The 19738-nt window shown below is 37.9% G+C and overlaps 2 protein-coding genes across 6 annotated transcripts in view; both read left to right on the top strand.

Moving 5' to 3' along the window:
• atp11c (ATPase phospholipid transporting 11C) overlaps positions 1-11905 on the top strand; it is a 76761-nt gene extending 64856 nt beyond the window's left edge. Inside the window, exons 17-31 of one of the 5 annotated variants that reach the window (XM_056233674.1) lie at positions 37-140; positions 264-445; positions 534-800; positions 1293-1470; positions 1577-1679; positions 2278-2423; positions 2521-2580; positions 3027-3154; positions 3239-3374; positions 3816-3881; positions 3976-4079; positions 4584-4740; positions 8916-9024; positions 10667-10698; positions 11483-11905. In XM_056233674.1, the coding sequence (XP_056089649.1) occupies positions 37-140; positions 264-445; positions 534-800; positions 1293-1470; positions 1577-1679; positions 2278-2423; positions 2521-2580; positions 3027-3154; positions 3239-3374; positions 3816-3881; positions 3976-4079; positions 4584-4740; positions 8916-9020 (1736 nt within the window). In that variant the 3' untranslated portion in view covers positions 9021-9024; positions 10667-10698; positions 11483-11905. Of the gene's footprint in view, positions 1-36; positions 141-263; positions 446-533; positions 801-1292; positions 1471-1576; positions 1680-2277; positions 2424-2520; positions 2581-3026; positions 3155-3238; positions 3375-3815; positions 3882-3975; positions 4080-4583; positions 4741-7007; positions 7099-8915; positions 9025-10666; positions 10699-11482 lie in introns of those variants that run through there. The other 4 variants (XM_056233675.1, XM_056233677.1, XM_056233676.1 and 1 more) reach the window with 4 other exon arrangements.
• A 3951-nt stretch (positions 11906-15856) lies between these two features.
• Positions 15857-19738, top strand: part of mcf2a (MCF.2 cell line derived transforming sequence a) — a 28479-nt gene continuing 24597 nt past the window's right edge. The window contains exon 1 of the mRNA XM_056233661.1: positions 15857-16464. Coding sequence (XP_056089636.1) covers positions 16371-16464 — 94 coding nt within the window. The 5' untranslated portion in view covers positions 15857-16370. The remainder of the gene's footprint in view (positions 16465-19738) is intronic.

Below are 19738 nucleotides of genomic sequence, written 5' to 3'. Positions count from 1 at the left end.
TCTGTAACTCTGAATGTCTCTCACCTGTTTATTTAGGGGAGACGCTGCTTTTCTGTAAGGGAGCCGATTCCTCCATCTTCCCAAGAGTCAAACCAGAGGAGGTGGACAGGATTCGGTTGCACGTTGAGCGAAATGCAACGGTACAGTAGATTACAGAATGTTAATGTAATGCAGTGTCTTTCATTTACAAGGATGTTATGACCATATTGACTTTAACTTTTTTAAATATTGAAAAAGCCTAATTGTGTGTTTTTGCTCACCAGGAGGGTTACCGTACACTGTGTGTAGCCTTTAAGCAGCTGAGTGCTGAGGAGTATGCCGTGGCAGACGCTGGGCTGAGGGAGGCGAGACTGGCTCTTCAGGACAGGGAGGAGAAACTCATGGCCATTTATAACCAAGTGGAGACGGACATGAGTTTGATTGGAGCGACCGCTGTAGAGGACCGGTTGGTGACCTAAATGGCTATTTATGCCACGTTTTTGTCTCAAAGAGAAGCCCTGGATAGCTTAACATCTTAACATCTTGTGTCCCAGACTTCAGGAAGAGGCAGCGGAGACCATGGAGGCCTTGCAGGGTGCAGGGATAAAAGTTTGGGTGCTGACGGGGGACAAAATGGAGACTGCCAAGTCCACCTGCTATGCCTGTCGCCTGTTCCAGAGGGGTACGGAGCTACTGGAACTGACTGTGCGGACACTGGAGGATGGGAGGACAAAGCGCGAGGACAAACTTCTTGAGTTGTTACGGGACTACCATAGAAGAGCAGTGCAGGATGCCCCACCTGTCAAAGCAGGGGTCACCAGGTCAGACCCTTGACCTCTTACTGGCTTTTTAGTGAATTTTGGTACAGTTTAGGAATGGAAAATATAATAGGACCAAGTACAGTTTTATTTTATTTTGTTTTAATTTGTTTATTTTTTATCAATATTAAAATCAGTTAATATTGAATATACCTGTCAATATTGAATATAAACCCATTTTCCCTATTTTTACATTTTTGACTACGTGTCACCTAACGCTCATCTAAGTTGATGTTTAAAAACATGAATAAATGTAATAACAAATATGGTATTGAACGAACTAACTTGTAAAGTTATGATGCCTAAATTCACTTGTAGCATTTAAGACAATTGTTTTGAATTTTGACGTTTTATTTTTTATTTATTTAGACAAAATTGTATAGAGTTTTAGTATCAGTCATAACATGAACATAATTATAGGCTTATCGTATCGGCCAGAACTTTATTATGGGTTTATTTAATGACCTCTAATTTACTGTCGTTTTTGTACCACAGGAGTTGGTCTACAGCAAATCAGGAGTACGGCTTCATCATAGATGGTGCTACGCTGACGTTGTTGATGAACCCACCCCGTGATGCAGATGCCAGCCTGTACAGGAGCCTCTTTCTGCAGATCTGCCAGAACAGCACTGCCGTGCTCTGCTGCCGCATGGCACCCCTGCAGAAAGCTCAGGTCACACCTGCAGGCTGACACTTTGGCGTCTCTTTATGGTGCCTATAATAATATGCACTTATACTTTATGAATTAGTTGGCTAAAATTCTCTTTTACTCACTTTAGATCGTGAAGATGGTGAAGAACTCCAAAGGCTCCCCAATCACTCTCTCCATTGGCGATGGGGCCAATGATGTTAGCATGATTCTTGAGGCACATGTGGGCATTGGTGAGATCTCATTGGGCATGCATGTAAACTACTGTTTGAGCTCAGTTTCTTTTTTTCTTTTTCTTTTTCTTTTTTAAGAAATACTTTGAAAGAATACTTGTATTCAGCAAGACAGAAGATTTGCATGTCAAATAAATGCTCTTCTTTTGAACTTTCTATTCATCAAAGAATCCTAAAAAAAATGTATCACAGTTTCCACAAAAATATAAAGCAGCACAACTTTTTTCAATTTGGAAAATAATAATAACTGTTTCTTGAGCAATAAATCACCATATTAGAATGCATTTTGAAGGATCATGGGACAATGAAGACTGGAGTAATGATGCTGAAAATTCAGCTTTTCCATCACAGGGATAAATTATTTTAAAATATATTCAAATAGAAAACAGTTATTTTAAATTGTTGTACTATTATTATTTTTTGATCAAATAAATGCAGCTTTTGTTAGTATAAGAGACTTCTTCCAAAAACGTAAACAAATCCTACCGACTCTAAACTTTTGAATGGTAGTGTACATTATTATAAGTGTACATATCTTCCTTAGCCTTTTTTTTATTTTATTTTTTTTATTTCTTAGTTTGTTCTATTGTGTGTTCAGGTGTTAAAGGTAAGGAGGGTCGTCAAGCTGTGAGGAACAGTGATTATGCCATCCCTAAACTCAAGCACTTAAAGAAGCTTTTGCTGGCTCATGGGCATCTCTACTATGTGCGCATTGCTCATCTTGTTCAGTACTTCTTTTATAAGGTACTTCTGGCATCCAGTGGCCCATGTTTCAATCTATAAATATAAAGGTAGTTATTTTAGTGACTCTTTTAAACCTTTTTTCTCTTCTCTCCCTTAGAATCTTTGCTTCATATTACCTCAGTTCCTTTACCAGTTTTTCTGTGGATACTCTCAGCAGGTATGTGCAAATAAAGGGCCTGTTAGAAGACTACGTCCCAGCAGGTCCCTCTCCTCTGCCTCTGCTCTTGACTTTGCGTCTTTGCTCTGCATTTCTCTCTGCCCTTCTTTGAACTGATATTTATATGTATATCAGTTGTGACCCATCTTTTTCCTTCTTTCTCCTGTAGTATTGTCCTGTCACTTCTGCAATCGATAAAAAAATGAAAATATAAAAAAAGATTAGAAACAGCTCTTAACCAATTCTCAGCTGTGATTTCCTGTAATTGGTCTAATGGATCTTGACATCACATTTTCCAGCATGTGTTTTTGCATATATATATATATATATATATCAAGTGACCATTGCATGTGGCCACTCAGTCAGATTGTGTGCATATGTGTGATGTCCTCATTGTGGTATTAACCTCCCCGGTGCCCCGTCCTTTCCCTCGCTCCCCTTCCCAGCCCTTATACGACGCAGCCTATCTGACGATGTACAACATCTGCTTCACCTCCATGCCCATTCTGGCCTACAGCCTGCTGGAACAGCACATGTCCATAGAGGTTCTGCTGGACAATGCCACCCTCTACAGGTGCCAGTCTGCACTGCAACTCTTTTGCTTATTTAATTTGTACCATGCTGTTGCTGATGTGCTGTGTTTTTATCATTCTTACAGAGAAATAGCCAAAAATGCCATGTTACGCTGGCGCCCCTTCCTCTACTGGACAGTATTAGGAATTTTTCAGGGTCTCATGTTCTTCTTTGGTGTCCGTTTCCTGTTCAGCAATCCAGCACTGCAGGATAATGGGCAGGTTAGAGCTGTTCTGCTTTTTAAAGTGGGCATGAAACAGGAGTCGCAATAGTCTTTTTTTCCCCTCTATTGCGACTTACTATATCCGGGTGAAATGGCTTCTCGAACAAAAGAAATTTGGGTGGGACTTGATTTTGTCTATCGGGAATTGATTGGCTTGTTGGTTTGTTGTGGTTTGCTATTGCCGTGATGTCATGTGATGTGAGTGACAGATTGTCCTGCCCTCATGCAAATAAACACCTCAGCAGAGAAAAGAAAATATGTTACAAGAGGGAGGGGAAGTTATTTTGATTAACGGTTACAAGGGCACCTGAACCATAAAAAAATAGTTTGCAGATAAATAATGCATAATACAGCAATATTCCATGATTTCATGGTGACTTTAAAAACTGTATGAATGAAAAAGCGGGAACTGCATTTGATTTACTCCTTCCTTTTACAGGTCTTCGGAAACTGGTCTTATGGAACAATTGTCTTTACAGTCCTTGTTTTCACTGTGACATTGAAGGTTGGTGGCTTGATTAGTTCGTCTCAAACTTAAACTATAAAAGAAGTATCTCAGATCTTCATTTGTCAGAGACTGACTGTGTTCCCTCTCCCAGCTGGCTCTAGACACGCGGCACTGGACGTGGATCAACCATTTTGTGATCTGGGGCTCATTGGCCTTCTATGTTTTCTTCAGTTTCTTCTGGGGAGGCATCATATGGTGAGGAAACGTTAAAGTCTGCGAAGTTCTTTCTTCTCTATTAAGGGCGCGCTTGATTTTGTCAATCGGGAATTAATTGGATAGTTGTCGTTTGCTAATTGCTGCAAATCTCATGTGAGTGACAGGTTGCAGGAGGGGAGGGATAATTATCCAGCCCTCACGCCTGTGCACACGTCATCAGAGAACTTTTTAAGCTGATATTATATTTGTTGTTAAAAAGGATGCAAATAACTTCAATGTCTTGAATTTAATTATTGAATTGTTAAAGAGTGGATTTCTTTACTGATATTCAGACTACAGATTAACATGCGGCCCACACTTTTTTTTGTGCTGCGGCTTCACTGTACAGCTCTGATTGTAGAATGAAGCAAATATAATTATCAGTTAAGATAAATTAAATAAATTAACCTATGTTTAATCGCATGAGTTAACTTGTCTTACGCTCTTGTTTTCTCTTTCCTTCCCTCTCTCTCTCTCTCTCTCTCTCTCTCTCTCATTTTCTAGGCCGTTTTTGAAGCAGCAGCGTTTGTACTTTGTGTTTGCTAACATGCTAAGTTCAGTGTCTGCCTGGCTGGTTATCATCATCCTCATTCTCCTCAGTCTTCTGCCAGAGCTCCTTTTGGTGGTCCTCCGCAAGCCCAGAGGCCCCCATTCACGACAGGTATACTTCTCCCTCACATTTTTACTCCTCTCTGACTTCCTCAATTCTTCATTTCGACCATATCCATCCTATTCTCCCTTATTCTTCCTGATTTACCTTCTCTTCTGTTCTTCTTTCATCTTACACCGTGTCCTAACCAGGCATGACGTGACGCAGTCATGGCCAATTAGTAGATATTTGATGTTTAATTCACAGTTATGTTGACCAGGATTTTAGGACCAGTGTAGGAAGGCAAAATGCACTGTTGCTTGGTGTGGTCATGGCTGGTTAGCACATAAACTCTGATTTACATGGTAGAGAGATGGTTTGTGTCATTTGTTGCTTTATCACGTCACACCTGTTTAGGGCACACAGTCACATTTAATAATCCCCTGTACCCCCAGCCTTATTTTACCTTTTAGGACCTTACTTTTTTTTTTTTTTATTATTCTTAAACTGTCACTTCTCAAGTGTCTCTTTTCCTTACTTCCCCTGGCTGTCATGAATTACACCATTGACTTTTTTCCTAACAGAACTCTTGCCTTGTTTCAAAGCTCTGAACAGTTTGGATTGTTGGGGTTGGTCAAACAGACAGGAAGTCAATCAGTCTAATTGTTACTATCACTCTTCTTCGATGTCCTCTCCTACTCTCCTGTAGCTTTTTGTCCCATGTATCACTCTGACTTAAATACTGACAAAAATACTTGCATCACTCGGTGCTGCTGTCAGTGGCTACCCAACCAGCTAACATGTACCACAGTTAGAATCTATAAACAATAATTGGACCCCTCCAGTGATTTGAATTATTTAAAGGAAGTGAGCACCCGCTGTAGGGAGTCGCTAATGTTTGTGACACTAGTTAAGCAGCCTTTCAGGCCAGAGATGAGCATACGGTGCTAATCTGCCCCCTGCTTCCTCACAGGTAGGTGTTGCTTCCCTTCCAAGAATGCCACATGTCAATTAAAATGGCTAATGGGGAGAAATTGGGGAGTGCCATTGATGTCAATGTGATGTCATTTATTCAATTGTCAACTTTAATAATGGTTTTATAATTATAGCCTAATGAACTCCATTAGATGAGAAACATGGTCTTTACTGACCAATGTAACTTGTAAAATGTGAAACAATACATTGTGTGTAAATTTGTATTACAGGTGTCTAGAAAGACTGAAAACATGAATAAGAAAAAACATAATTACTCTATTACACTCTATTAATTCATTGTAAAGCAATTTTTTATGAATGACTGCAACTTGTTGAAAATGCTGTGAAAAGTATTTGCAGTTCAGACATTATGCAAATGAGCAGTGGTGCTGGCTTAAAGTCAAGCTCTGCTGAACTTAGTCACATTATCAGCTGTTATTGAAAATTAATGAAAATTAAACAACTATGCTCATTAATATAGAACAGGTGTGTTTATTTGCATTTTACTACAAATACAATTGCAGCTCAGCTCATCAATTCAGAATCTACACTACCATTCAAAAGTTTGGGGTCAGTACATTTTTTTGAAAGAAGTTAATACTTTTTTTAGATGCATGTATAATGTTAAAAAAGATTTTTTAAAAATGTCTTACTGTTCATCAAATAATCCTGAAAAAAATATATATCACCGTTTCCACAAAAATATTAGGCAGCACAACTGTTGTTAATAACAATAAGAAATGCTTCTTTAGCAGCAAATCATCATATTAGAATGATTTCAGAAGGATCATGTGACTGAAGACTGGAGTAATGACGCTGAAAAATCAACTTTGAGATTACAGAAATAAATTACATTTTAAAACATATTAAAATTAAAAAAAGCAATGTTTTAATTTCACAATATTGCTGTTTTTACTGTATTTTTGATCAAATAATTGCTGCCTTGCTGAGCATAAGAGACTTCTTTCGAAAACATTAAAACAAATCTTACTAACCCCAGACTTTTGAATGGTAGTGTATGATTTTTAAAAACATTTATTAAAATTCCTGATAGTTTAATATTCTATTCTACAGACCATAAATGTATTTATGTGGCAATCAATTTCCACCAGCAGAGTTAGTCTGTTTTATAGATACTTATTCATGCTGAGCTGGTCAACTTTCTGATGAATCAAACAGCACATAGTCAGGGTTCTAGTTACTGGAGCTTTTCACTTGCATATTTAATTGCGTTAATCTGCCACATTTCTCTTGTTTCTCTATCTCTACTCCCATAACTTTACTCCCACCCTTTCTTACCCATGATCTTCTTTTAATTTTCCTGTCCTCTTTGGTCTCTTGCCCACCTATGTGCTGTGCCATAGATGAAACGACGTCTTCCTTCCTCTGGGACATCCACTATCTTCATGCTGTCGCAGACTGCTAGCACTCACAGCTTTTCCTGGAGTGACTGAGGTCTCTCTGCCTGCTCCTCTTCTGCTTTTTGTCTCACTGTCCCTCCTCCTTTGGGTTGCCTGTCTGTATCTTCAGTGTCCTGCCTGCCGTCTCTCCACCCGTTTGTCTCTGCTCCCTCTTTGTAAGGTGTTCTTCGCTAGCTCAAATGTGTTTGTCACGGGTTCTGGGTTTGGATTGTCAGTCAAACGGTGTACGTGGTGGCAGTTTTTTGAGTGGGTGTTTGTCTTGAGGCGTTGTGCAAGAATTGTCCCCAAAAGCTGAGCCGCAGTGTTGGGTGGTCCTCAGTGTGCGTCTGTAAGGGCTGCAGGGTATGATGTGGATTCCTTCAGCTGCCTGTTCCAGGTGCCTGCTGTCTCTGCATGCCCAGCCAGGAGAATGCAGCACACAAACATACAGGGTTTCCTGCATGCGTGCTCGGCCCAGCCTACTCCACTCCCCACCCAAACCACTGTGACTTTATGGGTGCATTTGGGCTGCTTGATTCAAAGTGAGATCTTGTGTATGTGTGCGAGAGAGTGTTTGTCTTGTTAGTGTTGGTGATCGCAAAATACAATTTTTCTTTTAAAAGTCAAAAGAACAGAGAAGAAAGGGGCATTTTTAACTTTGACCATTTTTAAAATAAGAATGTGATATTCGATTATTTATTTATTTATATATATATATATATATATATATATATATATATATAGATATATATGTGTGTGTGTGTGTGTGTGTGTGTGTGTGCAATTTTTACACAATACGCAATTATTCTTTCTTTTTTTATTCTATTTTTACAATTTGAAATTAGGTGCTAAATACAGTACAATAGAATGGATTCGGGGTCCAAGGGCAACACCGGTTCTTGAATTAGTCAAAGTGACGCTCAAATGAGTCTCATTGGTCTACAATGCCTCTATGGGTTCCAATTAGAATGTTACCCAAATATTGTATTAAATATATAATATGTGGTATAATATACACTCCCGTTCAAAAGTTTTGGGGTCTGTAAGAATGTTTAAATGTTTTTTTAAGAAGTCTCTTATGCTCACCAAGGCTGCATATATTGAAAAATACAGTAACAGTTATACTGTGAAATTATATTACAATTTTAAATAACTGTTTGTAATGTGTATTCCTTTGATTGGTTAAATTTTCAGCATTATTATTCCAGTCTTCAGTGTCACATGATCCTTCAGAAATCATTCTAATATGCTGATAAGCTGCTCAAGAAACATTTGTTATTATCAATGTTGAAAAGACTTGTGGAGCTTAATATTTTGGTGGAAGCTATAGTACGTTTTTTGATTAATACAACGTTCAAAAGAACAGTATTTATTTTAAATACAAATCTGTTCTAACATTATAAATGTCTTTAGTCACTTTAATAAGTATTTTTTTTGAAAAACAAAATCTCACTGACCCACATTTTTATACAGTAGGGAAGTTAGGATCAATTATTTAGCACTACTTTAAAAGTAGATATAAAAATAATAATTGCTAACTGAATCATTAAGGAACTGGAATCGGAACCCATCTCTTTGTGGGTTTATATTGTGAGTTTGTTTGAGTGTTAGCTGACTTTTGTGTGGGTCACAAAAGGGATGAGGGATTATGTTAGAAAAATGGCCATTATGAATTCTTCCATGAAAGTTAATCTGTATGGAAACTCTAAACACGTTATTGTGCCCTCAAATATGAAATCTCATCATTATAAACATCCTTCACCATGTTTTGTCTTATTTTTAAAGGATTTACTGTACCGCAGTTGTGTGTTTGAGTGGGTATGTGTGTGTCCGATCCATCGTGTTCAAGTGTCTTTCACCACCCCCTTTCAGAAAAAGCCGGGTCAGTCGAATGTTGGGGGCAGCCATTCCTCTCAGTCTTCAGCCAGACCCCTGCTCATGAGAACCTTTTCAGACGAGTCCAATTCTGTCAAATGAACAGGTACAAGACCCCAGACTTTTACAATCAGAGCCCCAATTGAGTGCCTGACCCTAGTCATCCACAAGGGATTTGCCTCGTAGTCGGTGCAGTTCCTCCCCTTGGGTTTAGTCGGGCCCCCTCTGTGGGATGCTTTTAATTTCCTCCGAATTCTGCTGTGGAAATTCTCCCTACCTTAGGATGAACTCACATCGGTTGGCTGAAAAGACATTTAGTCTTTGACTTATTTAAGAAAAAGAACACGCTACAACTCAACAGTGACTGCCCGCTTTGTGTTCCACATGTATATCCCCATTGATTTTCTCCATAGAGATTTTAAAATTCTGCACCTTAGAGATTTAAAATTTCTTGAACTAAACCATCCAGCTCTGAGATTGACAATTACAACATTTGATGCAAAAAGTATTTGAAAATGTGAAAAAGACAGAGAAATTAATCTTTGCGACTAATTTGTTTTCGGTAGCACTTTATTTTAGTGTCATTGTTACATATGTTACATGTAGTTACTATAGTAATAACTATAAATTATGCGTAATTACATGCAACTAACCTTAAACCAAATCCTAACCCTATAGTGAGTACATGTAGTTAATTATTATTACTCGGTACTTAACAGTACAATTACAGTGTAACAAAGACACCTTAAAATAAAGTGTAACCGTGTTTTCTTCTCAGATAAATCACTAATGTCTTTTATGCTTTAACACAACAAAAATCCCATACCAACTAGTATAAAAAAGCTAGGTAGATAGCTTGCATTACTTTGCTAGCCTCTACAATCCCTGAAAGAATAACAGCCCTGTTCCCATTTCCTAACAGACTTCTCTGATTTGGGTTTGGTTCAGGATTGTGTATAGCTAGTGTCTTACTTTACCAGGAATTTTGCAATGAAGCAAGTAATATTTTCTCTATGGAGGTTTTTAATGGGATTTTTACTTTTGAGAATACTGCTGTTGCATTTTATATTAAAAAGGATCAAGAGTTACAGGACATATGACCCTGTAGTATTTTCATATTGTAGTGACGCTACTACAATAATAGACCGCAGTGCAGTACTGTTGGCTGTAAGGAATAAAAAAATAAACAAGCAGAAGGGGAAAAAAAAGAATGAATATTAAATGATCCTTTCAGCCTGCCTGGGGAAGCTCCGCCCCTCATTATGCCTTGCATGTGCTCCTTAAGTAACCTGTGATTGGGTCCGTATTAACTGACTAAACCAGTTTTCTGTCGTGTTGTTCTGGTTAACATCATTTATATGTGTGTGAATGACAACATGAGTGTGGTTGTTTTGTGCAATACTTTAATACATTGAAATGAAACCGCAGTGTCATGTTGGTCTTATTGTGTCTTTTGTTGTGTTGGGTATTTTGTGTGGTGTGGTAGTTTGTAGTTTGGATTCTTTTTATTTGTATTTTTTTGTGACTATCGAAGTTGGCTGTCTAACCTTTGTGGGACATTATTTTGGTTCCAGTGATTGTTCCCCTGCATTAATGCTTCGCATTTTGCATGCTGATACGGGTGTTTTGCATGTTCGCCTGTGCCTGAAGCTTTTGGGGTCAATGTGTGATGGTTGTAATAAGTTATTGGTGAGGCTGTAGATAGGAAGTACTCACCAGCATTAAACTTGCTCTTCTGTTCTTCTCAGCTGTCAGAGGAAACTTCAACTTACACAGACAGGTAAAGTGCTCAATATGATCTAAGGAATGTTCTGGGTTCAACACAAATTGATCTTGGATAGCATCTACGTTTACCGACAAATCCATCCAAAGGAATTACGCCAGTAATGCATTACCAAAAATTCATCTGACAATTCGTTGAACAATTTTGGTCACTTTATAGGACAAATAACACATTTTGTATGGAAGATATAAATGTTAATTATAGACTTCCATAGGTAGTTGCTAATGCATTTGTAAATGCAAAATCAAACGTGAATTATAGGTATGAAAGTTTTTCTGCAAAAGAGAATGCCACAGCCCTTTTACTCTACTTTTGCTTGTCATGTAGCACTGATTTCACAGTCAAGTTTAATTAAAAGCCCATTTTGCCAGCAGTGCATTGCCAGTTTAATGTCTGTGGTAATTGACAGCATCTGAGACGTAGAGGACTTGTTTTAAATCCAGGACATTCCATAAACCAGGATTCAAATCCGCGTTTTATTTGGACTAATAATGTGAGCGAATCATTCCTGACAACCAGATCCTCCTGTGATTAGGATGGTTCATTGGTGCAGATCAGTTTGAATTGATTTAGGGTTGCTATTGTGTACAGAATTGTCTGGGTTTATGTGTTTGGGTTGGTTATATTTGATAAATCAATCAAATAAGAGATCGACACATTGTTGCTATTCAGACTTTAATAAGATCTATCCTCTTCACCTGTTAAATACTTTTTTTTTTTTTTTTTACATATGTGCTAAACAGGTTTGTGTGTTTTTTTTTTTTGTGTGTGTACACCACAGATGGCTGCTGTCACACCCCTCTCCTATAAGCATCTGATGGAGCGCTACTGATGGGCACGGACAGCTTTGGGTTAAGACTCCTGATGGGACCCTCGCATCTTCCAGGGTCGCTACCCTTCCTCCTGCCTGTTTAAATGAAACATGACAATGGAACCACCATAAACTGCTCAGACCAGGCCTTGATCCAGCAGTCCTCTTTCCACCTTTTCTGTCATGTCCTTTCACTTCTCTCAAAGCGTCTCATCCCAGAACGATTCCACGTGAACTGTTTTCACAACGTTTTCTGCCCTGCCCTACTGCCATACTCTCATATTGAACCATACCGGGATAAATGTGTCGCTGGAGATGTTGTCTGTAGCGCTCAACTGCTGCAGAATGTACCGACCCTGGTTCATTATTTATTGGCTCTCTTGCATGATCCCCCCGCCCCCCCCCCCCCAAAAAAGTCCTATAAATACCCTTTTCCTTCGTCAACATGCTCTCTGGTTACTTTGTTAGCAGATAGTTGGCCCCTTTTGTGATCGGTTAACAGGTGTGATCACAATCCCAGATCATAGTTTAGAGTTTTGTGATATGTTGCTGTTCGAGATCCCTAAATGTGAGCTCTCTCTAAGATGCTGCACTGAGGGCACTGACCCTATGGGTATAAAAGATGCCTTTCAACAACTTGCTGTTTGTTCAACCACATGGAGTTCTGGGATATCCCACGGTGCCCGACAACTTTGTACATGTACATGTGAAAAATCGTACTAAACGCACTGTCACAGTTTTCAATGTTACTCTTTGTTGAAACGGGGATCAGTTTACAGTTGGATTATAGATAAGAAATGTACTGGTGAAAAGTGGAAATTCTTACTTGATGCCAAAAAAAAACAAAAAAAAAGCGGGCGACCATCTCTCTTCAGTTTTTCCTTGAAGGTGAATTATCCGTGGTAATGGCACATGCTAAGATAAGTCCTCAAAGCTAAGTTAATTGTGTATTTCGGAGTGAGGTTCACTGTTGAGCAATGTGTCAGCTCCAAATACCAGGCCAGAACTCAAAAACGCACTTTCACGTCCACATGTATGCATTTTACTGTTTTGAGGTTACTGAATGAATCACTTTAAAGGGGGTGGAGCTTAGGTCCGTGAAATAGGAGCTGTAGGTCCAATGCCTATTAAAACCAATGTTTGCCCCCTAGTGGTTAGGAGGGAATGGATCTTCATTCTACTTTCTTCACTTCTGAATACATTCCATTTCTACGTGTCATGATTTCATCACCTTTAAGATTATAATTGAATTATTTTATTCTTATTATGTGATTTCTATTTTTACATATTTATTGTACCTTGTAAATGTTATATTTTTGTCAGAGGAATTTCCTTCTCTTAAATTAATCATTATCAGCTTGTGCCAATTGATTTTTTTTTTTTTTTTTTTTTTTTTGCCTGTGCAATCCGCTGTTGAACAGACTGGGTTTCTATATCCTGTAAGCCTGAGCAGAACCTGTAGACCAGCAGCTCTGGGCTCTTTCTCCGATAGAGCTGAAATCTGTGTCCCTTTAATATGAGCGATCTATTCCGTTCTTCTTTCTGCTTGTAGCCCAAAATGGGTGTTAGAAGAGCCAGTGTGTTTCTTGATTATATTTCTCTTAAAACAATGCCATATGAAAAATGCCCCCATTCCAGCTTCAACTACTGTATCTCCAAGTGTGTGTGTGTGGGTTATCCAAGGGAAAGTGGTGTGTGTTAGACCTCTGACTGTGTCATGATGTTAAGCATCTTAAACTCAGCTCCAAATCTTGGGCCGGGTTTAATCCAGCTGTATCACAGCCCAGCATAACCACCAGGCCTTCTTTTCATTTCTGATTACATCATGAATTAGTTTTCCAGAGAAAATATATCAGAGGTCTATTTGCTTATCAACTAGACATGTAAGGCCAGTTGGGGTGATGTTTTAGTGTGAACATTAATCCCTTCTCTCTCTCTCTCTCTCTCTCTCTCTCTCTCTCTCTCTCTCTCTCTCTCTCTCTCTCTCTCTCTCTCTCTCTCTCTCTCTCTCTCTCTCTCTCTCTCTCTCTCTCTCTCTCTCTCTGTGCATGTGTGACCACTAATGCCACCACTGGACTGAACCCTGGTGAGCACATACACACTCACCAAGATGAAGACATTCATGTGTTTGTTCAGCTCAGTTTAAGAGGGGTAAATGGAACTTGCCTGCAATGTTTGAAATTTCCAAACAGACCTTTAAATTACTTCAGAGATGCTATTTTCAAAGCTTATGATAATTCTTGGATTCTCATGTTGCCTGAATATATATAAATATATATTAAATTATTTGATTGTATTTTTAATGAAACTTTTTGAGCCACTTTTTGTAAGAAAAAGAAAATGCAAAAAAAAAAGGCAGAAAAAAGGCAGCCTGATTGTGGAGCGCGAGGCAGGGCTGAGATGTGTTGCTGTGAAATGAATCAGGCACTAACTTGGTCAGCCCTGCTCCCTCCATCATGTCCCTCAGGCTCCAGCTGATCTGAATGTACCTCTCAAGACCAGTCTGTTTCAAACTTTTCTTAAATAAAAGCTGTTTTGAAAGAAGACATTTGTGTCTGATGCTTTACCTTTTTTTTTTGCCTAGGATTTCTCTGATATGTTGTTGTTGTTTTTACTGGGGTTTTTTTCTAATGCTTGTGTAATGCAATTTACAGGGCTTTAAAGTAAATAAAACCACATTAAATTATTTGTATGTTTAAAAATGAATGCGCCATGCCATAGAGACCCGTTAATCGACAAAACAAACTAAATAATTAAAATAAAATATTTAAAGAAATGGTAGCCAGTTACAGGACCTGATGTGATGATGTTTTGTTATTATTTTGTATATTTTTGTGTGTATATAAATATAAGTATACCTTAATAAATAATAATAATACTTAAATAATAAAGTAATAATAATAATCAATGTTTTTAACTGTGAACTTTTATTCATGAACATTAAGGTTTTATGTAGAAGTGTAACTTACGTGTTATCTCAGAATAAACCCTGACAGGGTGATCAGGGTTTTGCATCAGCTTGAAGGGATTTATTCTGAGATATCAACCAGGTGGATGTACATTATCCAGCTTATTACACGGCTACTTGCCACATAAGTAATCAGACACAGAATATTGATCTGAGTCGAAATATTTTATTAGCTATTTAAACACAAAGCTTCCGCAAAGAGAGCAGTTGTTTGCGCGGCAAGTTCAAACTAAACAGACATTTAAGGGATAAAATACAGTCATACCACTTATTACACAGCATTTTTTCGATACATAAATAATTATGGGGATATTCATTTTGATATTTTGATATTGTTTTGAGATGAAACCGTTTTAAAATCGTACCTGTTTGATGTCTTATAATCCAACAGTGTACAAAACGATAGTCGCAAAATGGCAGCAGCTTTTGCATGAAACAAAAGAGAGCGAGTCCACGATACTGGGTGACACTCAATCAAATCAATATTTTGTGTACAGTTATTTAAATAACTAGTTTTAATATTTTATTAGCTCACCAAACAAAACTTCCACAAAGAAAAACCGTTCCTAGCAAGCGTATAGCGCTGCTGACTTCAGTAACCCGGATGAGCCTGTTATCTGTTTTTAGAGGTTGTTATCATGGAATAACATGCCTCTGGATGGTGTGATTGACCAATCAGAAGCAAGTATTCCACAGAACTGTGTAATAAATACTGATATCGTAATAATAATAATGATATATTTATATATTCATACATTTCTACCTAAAATCCGAATAATGTTAATAAGTAATAGTTGAAGTTCATAATAAAAAAAAATAACAAGTAAAATCTTGATAACGTTGTCCATGTTATTTTTGTGGTATTGTCCTTTATTTGTCTTCAGATGTTAAAGTTAATTTCTCCTACTCTCCAACAATTGCAGAGGATGCGTAAAATAAATAAAGAGTGTAATGCCATATGCTATTTCAAACCAGCAGTCTCTCATGGACATAGGATGTGGTTGTAGAAGCATAAATCGTGTGTTCTTTGACAACAATGCCTCTTATTCATGTAGCTGTTTGTCTTTGTGCAATTTTCCCACACGTCATACTTTTCTGTATTCTGAACAATGAAACTTCTTAGTCTTGGAAGAAAAAATAGTTTTGCTGTCAATAGTGATATTCAGAACAGCCTGCCTGTTTGTGTGTGTGTGCTTGTAAGGCTGAGAATGGGTGTAATACAGCATGCAGAGATCCTTTACAGCAGTGAGAAAGTCACTGCCTATGAGGGAAAACCGACCAATGAGGAGGGTGGAGATCAGCAGTGGGCGGGGTCTAAACTCTACAGTGGAGTAAGTCAATGGGGAGGGAGTTGGCAGAGTGTCAATAGTCTGAGTCTAACAGCGATGCAGATCTGACGCACTCTATCTCACAGGAGTTTGCAGCCGGATGGAGTGTGTGTGATGTGTTTTAAGGGAGCAGACCGTCAGCACTGTGGACAGGAAACCCTTTTAATGCGATTCACTTTTGGGACAGGACCTCATCCTCTCTGCCCCTCCCTTGTGTGTGTGTGTGTGTGTGTGTGTGTGTGTGTGTGTGTGTGTGTGTGGTTTTTTAAAGCTGAGATGTGATATTGCAGTGCTTACCAGCTGCAGCAGGCTCTTTGCAATACAGTAGATAATTCCAGATAGCGTTTCCTCCAGCGGGGGCCTAGCTGTGCTGCTGGAGTTTGTGGATGCACTTGCTCCTGCTCAAGGTGACTTGAGGAGTTCATACTAGGCACGGAACTGAAGTGGAGCCTCAGCTGGGATCTGATCTGTGGAGGTTGTGAAATGAATCCTTGGTGGAGTAGGATGTGAGGGCCTGACAGGCCCCAGAGTCAAGTCACTCCTCTCCGGGAACAGCCAGGGAATGGGCTCGGCCTCTCCTCAAGAGCCCCAAAAAGACATGGAGGGCTATTACAACCTTTTGCAGGCAGGCTCGGAGCTGGAGAGCACGCTGCAACGTGAGTATATGTTTACATATGTCTTTAAAACTACCACTTTTACATTAGGAGAGCAGGTTCTCGGGATGTTCACTGGTGTGTTATGTAGTATTGCTAGGATTATGTATGCTATTTATAGTTTTGCCCATAACCTAGATTTGATATTTGATAATCTGCTTGAAAGATGTGCAAGATTCAATCTTTCTGTAATGACATACATTGGGAATTCCAGAACCATATGTTGGAATTCTGAATGGATAAACAGTTTTCTATTGAAAAGCATAATGTTTCCATGAAATCTCAATATTAAGAGTGTTTTGATGGGCTGATATAGTAAGCTTTCAGTTTACAATCATACAATGTGAATTTGGCCCAGCAGTGAGATTGAAAATTGAAGTTGTACTGTCCATTTTAAAAACAAGGCACGTTAAGACACAGAAAGCAGAGCTCCAGTATGATTAACCCCCTGCCCTGCTCTCTGTCTCTCAATTCGGCTTTAAACCCAGAGGATGTTCCTCAGACAATGACTCAGCATCTTCATTTTTAGCCAGTGTCTTTCCACAGGCGTCACTTAAATCACTCAATTCTGTTGTGTGTCATGTAATATTTACTATAATGCTTTATGTAATGCTTCGGATTCCTCAAAGTGATTGTAGCAGGATTAGCATTGGCAGTGTGGCTCGGGTCATTGGCATCTGTCTCCATGTTGGTGTTGTTTTTATGTGAGTGTGAGTGTCACGTCTGTGTCAAAGTAATGCTGTGGGAAGGTGTTTATTATGTTGTAATACGAGACTGTAGTCCCTCTCAGTCCGAAACAGGTTCACAACAACAACAGAGTCATTATGAACACATGTCTGGCTGGTGCATGCCATAATGTGTTCAAAGAAAGTCAGATGTTAGTATCCCTCAGTATATTTGACACAATAAGTTTAGTTTACAATTATGATGAAGTGTATTTAAATCAGAAATCGTTGCCGTTTCAAAGCTAAACTGTTGTGTTCCGAATACTCTGTTGTTAATCCTCAGATCTGAACTCTCACCCCTTCATTCCCACAACCACATTACATTAGATCTGGCTTTAAATGTTAATGGGTTAGTTCAACCAAAAATGATTTTTCACGTTCATCTTCGGAACACAAATGAAGATCTTTTTGATGAAATCTGAGAGCTTTCTGTCCCTCCATTGGCAGTCTATGCCTGCAACTGAAACTTTGACGCTACAAAAAGTTCATAAAGAGATTGGAAATCTAGTCCAAATGAATCGAGCGGTTTAGTCCAAATTTTCTGAAGAGACCTTATCGCTTTATATGATGAACAGATTTAATTTAGTTTTTGGGTGAACTATCCCATTAAGATAAGATTTCAATTTAATTTAAAATTTATTACAAAAGCTTTGATTTACATTGTATGTTATAAATGGAAATTAACATGTGCTAATCATTCATGATGCTTCCACATTTATGCCAAACATAATGGCCCCAAAATTTATTTGGACATTAAACCACACTTAATTGATAAATATCATAGATCAAATATTAAGCCAAGTGGCACACAAGATTCACTGTCATGGTGATTTTTATTGAATATACACTGTAAAAAATTATCGTGAATTTAACGGTAAAAGACTGTAAAAATGCTACAGTGAAAAACTGTTAATTGGTTAACAAAGTTTCCCTACTATATACGGTAAATAACTGTGATATACATAATGGTACATTTAAAGTAATTTTACTGTAAAATACCGTTAAATTTTTCAGTTTTTGGAAGTGAAAAAGAACAAGTCATTGTATAATTTACAGTGAAAAAATGTAAATTGACATTCCCACAATTCCCTGCGTGACACTTCACATTTAATGTATTTTTTTAAATAACTCTTTCTTCATAATTTTCTTAGTTTTTTTTCTAATCAGTTATGCACATTAGGGTTTTATGTTACATTTAATGTTGTTAAATTGTTCAATTTCAACATGTTAACATGATGGTGTTTAATGTTTGTGCGAATGACACTGTGCAGCTTCTTTATATTAACTTTCTTGTGGAAGAGCTGCTTAGCTGTGATTGATCATGTGACTCATCACTGCTGTGATTGTTGGCTGTCAGTGTATTACAATGGAACAAAACAGATATTAATACTTCAAAAGGTCAGTAAATTAACATTATATCAGATAATGAAATACGGTTTATTGCTGTAAAATTATATATGGTTAAGAGTCTGTAAAACCTAATATGTTGCTACCGTATTTTTAACAGGAAAACTCTGGTAACCACAGTTGCCAGTTTTTTCCCGTAAATTTATTGGATTTTTTTTTTACAGTGTACAGTATGATTTCTAGTGAAGTCAGGTGTATAGTTCATCACATTAAAGGGGTTGTTCACCCAAAAATGAAAGTTATGTCATCAATTACACAAGTTGTTCCAAACCCGTATAAATGTATTTGTTCTGCTGAACACAAAGGAAGATATTTTGAAGAATGTAACCAAACAGTTAATGTGGGGGAAAAAATACAATGGAAGTCAATAGTGCCCCAAGTCAATGGTGCCCTATCAGCTGTTTTGTAACAAACATTCTTAAAAATATCTTCTTTTGTGTTCAGCAGAACAAATAAATTCATAGAGGTTTGGAACAACTTGAGGGTGAGTAAATGATGACAGAACTTTCATTTTTGGGTGAACTATCCCTTCAACCACTAACATTTGACAACCAATACATTTCTTTTTTGTGTAATGTTTTACTTCCACTTGGCTTGATAGGTCAAGTGTACACATACAGGTGTAAGTGTAACTAAAGTGTCAAAATACCTTTGAGATTGTGAATCTAAAAAACATGTCTGTGGTGGTTTAGTGCTTTTCTAAATTTACAGTAAAAAAGCTAATGCAATAATCAGCACGGGAACAGCACAGTTTGAATTAACAGTCTTTCTCAAAATGCATCATTAATGCAGTTAATATATACTTCAGCCTTTAAAAATCAAATATAAACACAACAATCACAACACACCTTTTTTTTTTTTACTGTATTTTATGTCACTGTTTTGTCTTAATCTGAGCATATTTGAGACAAACAAACCTGTCTCTTACAAGACATTTCAAAGCCAATTTGTAGTTGCTGAATCGTAGATTTGTAAAGCAGTACAGGTTTGTTTAGTGAGAAGCCTTCTGAGCTACTGTAAAGGCCCGTTCACACCAAGAACGATAACTATAAAGATAATAACTATATTAGCGTACACAGCAGCTTAAGTTACGATGTCGTGACGTTCTGTCTACTCTAAGCGTGAGCTGCAGTTTTGTCACCTGT

Source organism: Rhinichthys klamathensis, unplaced genomic scaffold, assembly GCF_029890125.1.
Source record: "Rhinichthys klamathensis goyatoka isolate OS25496 unplaced genomic scaffold, OSU_Roscu_1.1 h1tg000375l_1, whole genome shotgun sequence".
Classification (NCBI taxonomy): domain Eukaryota; kingdom Metazoa; phylum Chordata; class Actinopteri; order Cypriniformes; family Leuciscidae; genus Rhinichthys; species Rhinichthys klamathensis.
The sequence above is the reverse complement of the archived record's forward strand: the minus strand, read 5'-3'. Positions and strand labels throughout refer to the sequence as shown.